The sequence below is a fragment of the Oryzias melastigma genome, linkage group LG10, assembly GCF_002922805.2.
Source record: "Oryzias melastigma strain HK-1 linkage group LG10, ASM292280v2, whole genome shotgun sequence".
In the NCBI taxonomy this organism is placed as follows: Eukaryota; Metazoa; Chordata; class Actinopteri; order Beloniformes; family Adrianichthyidae; genus Oryzias; species Oryzias melastigma.
The window spans coordinates 14,434,246-14,441,811 of NC_050521.1; the positions used below are offsets into that span (position 1 = coordinate 14,434,246).

Genomic DNA, 7,566 nt, shown 5'->3' on the forward strand with positions numbered 1-7,566 from the left:
GGGGTAAATGGAAAGGATTGTCATGTTTGAACCTCTAGCGACACCACGTGTTGAAATATGTAAAAGAATAAAAGAAACAATTTCTGTGGTTGAATACTGTTCAGGATTCAGGACCAAGGAGAGCGCCTCCCCTCAGAAGACTGAAATCAAACTCGCTTCGTTTCTGAAAACAGCAAATTCTTGTACTGACTACTACTTCCTGTCTTCCATCTGTCCATCCATCTATTAGTTATCCATCAATATAATTACTGTATGTATTTTTGTTTTGGCGCACAACTAACACGTACATAAGTTATTTGGAAACATTGAGTTTTATTTGTAGCCAATATTTTTCACAGATGAGGACAATAGCGAATAGATGAGATATTTAATTTTGTAAACTCACCTTTTCTGAGTTGGGTAAAGTCTGAGTTCTGGTAAAAGTGTCTGTTCCGTTTATACTGATCAGTTCTGCATCTACAGGAGGAAACGGTGCGGGGAAAACCACCACGTCACTCTTGAGAGTATCCGAACTGAAACACACGTCGTACTGCTGAGTAGCTTTGGAGTAAGACCAGCTCCCGTCAGGGTGGGTGGTGATCATTGGAGCGCTGTACCTGCTGAAACTTGCGTCTGTCCTGTGGCATCTGACAGCCATCAAACTGATGAGACTCAGCAGAAAGATGACGGACACCGACACTATGGCGATCAGCAGGTACAGGTTCAAATCCGAGAAGCTGTCCTCCTTTAGAGGCACGTGTCTGAACGGAGTCTGCATGTCAGCGCTGCTTTCCAGAACCACCACCTCAATGGACACAGTAGCTGACAGAGAAGGTTCTCCATGATCACAAACCAGCACCAGCAAGGGGTGACTTTTCAGGTCATTGTCGCTCATTCTCCTCTTAGTCCTGATCTCCCCGCTGCTGGTTCCGATCCGGAACAGGTTGTTTCCTTTGGGCTCAGACAGGTGATAAGAAAGCAGAGCATTGTATCCAGAGTCTGCGTCCACAGCCCTGATCTTTGCCACAAAGTATCCCGCTTCAGCAGAATATGGGATGTTCTCGCTGTTAACGGAGCCGTGCTCAGAGTAAGGAGCAAGAATGGAGGGACTGTTGTCATTTTCATCCAGAACAAAAACGTTCACAGTCACGTTGCTGCTGAGTGGAGGAACACCAGAGTCTGTGGCCTGAACTTTGAACTGGAACGTTTTCAGCTTCTCATAATCAAAAGACTTCAAAGAAAGTATTTCTCCTGTTTCTGAATTAATATTTATAAAGGAAGTCACATGAATATTTTTTGAGTTGTCCTCTAATGAATATGTAATCTTGGCGTTTTCATTTGCATCTGGATCAATTGCTTTTATCACATAAATACGATCTCCCACTGCACTGTTCTCTTTCACATAAATATTCACTATTGGCTCAGAGAAATGAGGCGGGTTGTCGTTGACATCAGAAACCTGCACTTTAATGACGTTAGTGCTGGACAAAGATGGGGAGCCTTCATCATGAGCAGTTATTGTTATGTTGTAAAAAGCACGTCTCTCTCGGTCAAGACGTCCATCAACAACTAAAGAATAATAATTTTTATAATTTGAAGTCAGCTTAAAAGGGACCGAATCAGCTACTTTACATTTAGTCTGTCCGTTTTTCCCTCCATCTTTATCGGTCACGGTCACTAGAGCTACAACACTTCCGAACTCAGCATCTTCCTTAACTGGATTCATGAGTGACGTCACCACAATTTCAGGAGCGTTGTCGTTCACGTCCGCTACTTCTATGAGCACCTTCCCGTTTGCTCTTCGGGGCGACGCGCCTTTATCTGTAGCTTGAACGTGAACTTCATACGCAGACTGAGATTCGTAATCCAACCCTCCTTTGACTGTGATCTCCCCACTGTCTGCATTTAGGGAGAACACATCTGCAGGGTTAAAATTGGCACGCTTCACGAAGGTGTAAACCACCGTTCCGCTGTCCCCTTCATCTAAATCTGTGGCGTTCAGTTGAATAACTAATGATCCTGGGGGTGCGTTTTCGTTCACGCGTGCCTTGTAAAGTGTTTTGCTGAAAGACGGCGTGTTATCATTCACGTCAAGGACACTGATGTGTATTTGCACCGTTCCAGTGTTAGGCGGTTTACCTCCGTCAACTGCAGTCAGAGTGAGTTTGATATCAGGTTCTTTCTCTCGGTCTAAAGCTTTTAGCAGCACTAATTCTGCGGAGGCGCTTCTTTCTCCGCCGCTCTGAACGTCAAGGGAGAAATATTCATTCGGACTGAGCTTGTAAGTCTTTACAGAATTGCTGCCAGCGTCTGCGTCGAGAGCTAGAGGAAGCAGGAAATGTTCGCCAGTGGGGGACGATTCGTATATATTTAATACAACATTATTTTCAACGAAAATAGGCGCATTGTCATTCAAATCGACAACAACCACCTCGATGCGCCGGAGCGACACAGGATCACTCAGGATGGCTTCTAAGTTTAATGTGCATTTAAGGGAGTTTGGACAAAGCTCCTCGCGATCGATTCTCTCATGAACATACAAGTCCCCAGTTTTAATATTTGCCTCGAAATATTTCCTACTGTACCCAGAGACGACGTTTAAATTCCTGGATTGCAGTTCGTTCACGTTCACGTTTAAATCCTTTGCGAGGTTGCCGATCACAGTTCCTTTGTTTGCTTCCTCCGTTACTGAGTAGGATATTTGAGCAGCAGACCAGTCCAAAAAGAAGAGAACGAAAAGTGAAAATAATATCCCAAGATTTCGTCCTCTGTCCATGGTAGATTTTAAAAACAAAGATGAGTTGCAGACGGGTTTAATCCATGAAGCGCGACACGAAGAGCAAACATCATTCTAACCACTCGGCTTCCATCCACGCCTCTCACACAAAGCGCCTGCCTTCTGACGCGGCTGCGCACAGAGGAGGAGACTGCACGTAGAGTTTGCAAAGATGTGGTCATCAGCGACCCCAAATGTTACTAAGATATAATTTCAAAATGTATTTTTCTATATCCATTATTATGAAAGATACAAGAACAGCTACAAAATAAAAGGAAGGAAAATGCATTTTACTGACCCAAAAATGAGGTTATCAAAATAAAAGTTTCTAAGTATAGGGGGGACACCAAGTGTATTCATATATCTTAGCCTTGTAAAACAAATAAGTGGAGTTAAAAAATAAAAAGCAACACATAAAGCAATAATAAAACACTATCAAGACAAGAGCTCCTCTGGTTAAATCTATAGCCTATTCACTGTTGTTGAAATATTTAGGAAGTATTATTTAAAATATGACACCATTTAGTAAAGACAGCTTATTGACCTACTTCATATATTTAAAGGTGCACATATTAAAAACTTCAAAATACACTGATAGAGTTAACTCACCTTCTCTGAGTTGGGTAAAGTCTGAGTTCTGGTAAAAGTGTCTGCTCCGTTTATACTGATCAGTTCTGCATCTACAGGAGGAAACGGTGCGGGGAAAACCACCATGTCACTCTTGAGAGTATCCGAACTGAAACACACGTCGTACTGCTGAGTAGCTTTGGAGTAAGACCAGCTCCCGTCAGGGTGAGTGGTGATCATTGGAGCGCTGTACCTGCTGAAACTTGCATCTGTCCTGTGGCATCTGACAGCCATCAAACTGATGAGACTCAGCAGAAAGATGACGGACACCGACACTATGGCGATCAGCAGGTACAGGTTCAAATCCGAGAAGCTGTCCTCCTTTAGAGGCACATGTCTGAACGGAGTCTGCATGTCAGCGCTGCTTTCCAGAACCACCACCTCAATGGACACAGTAGCTGACAGAGAAGGTTCTCCATGATCACAAACCAGCACCAGCAAGGGGTGACTTTTCAGGTCATTGTCGCTCATTCTCCTCTTAGTCCTGATCTCCCCGCTGCTGGTTCCGATCCGGAACAGGTTGTTTCCTTTGGGCTCAGACAGGTGATAAGAAAGCAGAGCATTGTATCCAGAGTCTGCGTCCACAGCCCTGATCTTTGCCACAAAGTATCCCGCTTCAGCAGAATATGGGATGTTCTCGCTGTTAACGGAGCCGTGCTCAGAGTAAGGAGCAAGAATGGAGGGACTGTTGTCATTTTCATCCAGAACAAAAACGTTCACAGTCACGTTGCTGCTGAGCGGAGGAACACCAGAGTCTGTGGCCTGAACTTTGAACTGGAACGTTTTCAGCTTCTCATAATCAAAAGACTGAAGGCTGATTATTTCTCCTGTTTGTGAATTAACATTCACAACAGATGATGTCAGAACATTTCTTTGAGAACTCTCTAATAATTTGTAGTAAATATTTGCATTACTTTCCAGATCAGGATCAACAGCTTTTAGTTTATAAATAATTGAACCCACTGGACTGTTTTCTCTCACATAAATATTTATCACAGACTCGGTAAATTTGGGGGCGTTGTCATTCACATCAGCAACCTCTACAGTAATAACATAAATGCTGGACATAGGTGGGTTTCCTTCATCTGTAGCTTTAATGGTGACGTTATAAACAGACACATTTTCTCTGTCCAGCGGTCCGTCTACAATTAGAGAATAATCATTTTTGTAGTTGGACTTGAGTTTAAAAGGTGCAGATCCAACAATAGAGCTTTTTGACACACCATTACTTCCCCCATCTTTGTCACTCACTGTTATAAAAGCTACAACAGTTTCCCGCTCTGCATCTTCCTTTATTGGTGTCAATAATGACGTCACAGATATTTCAGGTTGATTGTCATTCTCATCAATTATCTCTATGAGTAGCTTTGCATGTGCGCTCCGTGGGGATGCGCCCTGATCTTTTGCTTGAACTCTCACTTCAAAAGCACGTGTCTCTTCATAGTCGATTTTGCCCTTAACTCTTACTTCACCTGTCTCAGAATTCAAATCAAATATATTTGCCGGGTCAATATTTCCAGTTTTGATAAGAAAGTAACGGATTTTACCGTGTGTCCCTTCATCCAAATCTGTTGCATTCAATTTGACAACAAATGTTCCAGGATCTGCGTTTTCCTTAACACGTGCTTTATAAAGAGAGCGACTGAAAACTGGAGTATTATCGTTCACATCAACAACATTAACGGTTAGGTGCAGAGATCCTGATCTGGAAGGTTTCCCTCCGTCTACAGCGGTCAACACGAGCGTAATGACTGGCTCTTTTTCTCTGTCTAAAGCCTTCTGCAGCACCAGCTCAGCCGACAATGCGTCTTCTCCGCCGCTCTGCACGTCCAGAGAAAAATGTTCGTTCGGGCTGAGCTTGTAGCTCCTCACTGCGTTACTCCCCATGTCCGGATCTACTGCTATAGGGAGAGGGTACCGCTCCCCCGGAGACAGGTTTTCTGAGATGTTTAACACATGCGATTGTTCCACAAAGGAAGGCGAATTGTCGTTTATATCTTGCACGTTTACCTCAATGCGATGCACATCCATTGGATGATTCAAAGCAGCTTGTATTTTCAAAGAACATTTTACCTCCAGCGGACAAAGCTCCTCTCGATCTATCCTCTCATTAACAAAGATGTTTCCGGTCCGTAAATTGATGCCAAAATATTGCTTTTTGTAAGTCGAAATAATGCGAAGATCCCGAATCTCCAGTTCTTGCACTTTCAGATTCAAATCCTTCCCAATGTTACCAATCACGGTGCCTTTGTTCACCTCCTCAGAAATAGAATACGACAGCTGAGATGCGGAGCCGTCCAACAGACAAAGCAGAACAGCAAAACGAATCCACACGCATTCCTTTTGTTCTCGTAAATACATCGTTGCCGACGAGATTCAATCCAGCGCACAGTTTTTGATCATTCCCTTCAACAGAAGCCTGGCGCGTCGTTTTCTTCCATCGTCGTATCTCCGAGTGAATGGTAAACCGACAGACGACTTATGTGCTTGGAGGAGGAGTTTCAGATGAACGGAACAAAACAGAAAAAAGGGAAAAAAAATATAACAGAATCGTATTCATGGTCTGATGCGACATCATGTGGTGATAATAGGAACAGCAAAATCATGGTTTACACAGCCCAGCATCATGTTCCAAAACAAAATATGTCTAATAAAGCATAATACACTAAAAAATAAAACACCGAATCAATTAGCACAAGCTCTGTCAAGAGCTACATTTAAAATTATTATTATTATTTATCAAGTTACAATTTTAAGTTGTGTAAACCATCAACAGGAAACTGTAATTTGATGAAAACGGATCATTTTAAATGTAAAAGATAACAAATGTTTATTTTTTTCCAATACTTCTCTTTGTACAGAGTGTTAATAAAGTGAAAAAAGGGGCCAACATAAAAGCTAATAACATTTCAGCACCATGGAAAGCAATATGTAACGTGCTAAATTACTTTTTAGATAGTTGGTGAATAAAAAAGCAAAACGTGTTAAAATTTCCTGAAAACAATTTGTCTGAAGCACTACATAAATAATTTTGCTGCTCTAAATTATGGGCATTAATATTTGATGAAGTTATGTGCAGGTTGGGAGGATCTATAGTTGAAGTCTTTGGAAAATAACATGTACAAAGTAAAAGAAGGATCAAGTTACTTCTCCTCGTCAACATTTGATCTGGTTTAACAAAATCAGTAGACATGAGAGTGACCAATGTTACTCTCCTGAGCATTTCAGATTAAAAATAAATAAGTAAATAATAATAATAAATAAATAATAATAATTCATGTAACTTATTGTAGCTTTTTGTGAAATATAAGACATGTTTGTTCGGTCATAACTGCTTAAATAAAACCATGAAAAGAAAGAAAAACACAGAACCAAATAAAAGCTGAGTGAAGTTTAACTGTTTCAGTACCAAGGCCAGCGCACCAGGAAATAAACGTATCAGAATCAAAGACATATATTATCAGTGGACAAAGCGAGGTGTGATGTCACCCGTAGAAAATACCTTGACCCAGCTCTGGCAAGATAAGGCCAAATCTGTTAACGGTTGTTCAGTTTCATGGGCAAAACCATTTGGAACACTACAACAGTCAATCTGAGTCATGGTTTTAGGGGAACTAAAGTCTCCAATCATGAGGGAGCTTGTTCAAAGTCCACACCCCATCCACCTAAAGGTAAGGCCAGAAGATACAATATGTATTACTGAGGTTTCTGATTGGTTAGTTCATAACTTTCAAAATGAAAAACGATATATATATTACTATAAAAAAAGGCATTAGCAAGAGGATGGGATCGAGCATAAATTGTTATTCTGCTAAATTACTGGACAAATTACTGAATAATAACTGTTTTTCAGTAGAAGTCTATGGGATTTTAGCCTCTTGGAGCATGGATGAACTTATTTTTGAAAGGCAAGAGGGGGAGGAGGATGCGCTGTCCAGTGATAGTCAGTGAGTACAATTTATTTTGAAAAACTATATAAGCTATATAAAAAAGGTGTGTCTTTGGGATACAGATTAAAACCATAAAAAATAAAAACATGCTAAAAAATAACGACTAACCTTTAGCTGGATTGTCTCACTGACATTTTATGCAATCAAATCATCTTACCTTTTCTGAGTTGGGTAAAGTCTGAGTTCTGGTAAAAGTGTCGGCTCCGTTTATACTGATCAGTTCTGCATCTACAG

General features: G+C 41.3%; 1 protein-coding gene across 17 annotated transcripts in view; it reads right to left on the reverse strand.

Annotated features, from left to right (window-relative positions):
* The window catches only part of LOC112153550 (protocadherin alpha-C2), a 192,133-nt gene that overhangs the window by 31,744 nt on the left and 152,823 nt on the right, over positions 1 to 7,566 (reverse strand). Inside the window, exon 2 of one of the 17 annotated variants that reach the window (XM_036213971.1) lies at positions 386 to 1,211. The exons of 14 other annotated variants lie outside the window; for them this stretch is intronic. In XM_036213971.1, the coding sequence (XP_036069864.1) occupies positions 386 to 1,211 (826 nt within the window). Of the gene's footprint in view, positions 1 to 385; positions 2,859 to 3,364; positions 5,450 to 7,566 lie in introns of those variants that run through there. 2 more of the 17 variants (XM_036213979.1, XM_036213970.1) reach the window with 2 other exon arrangements.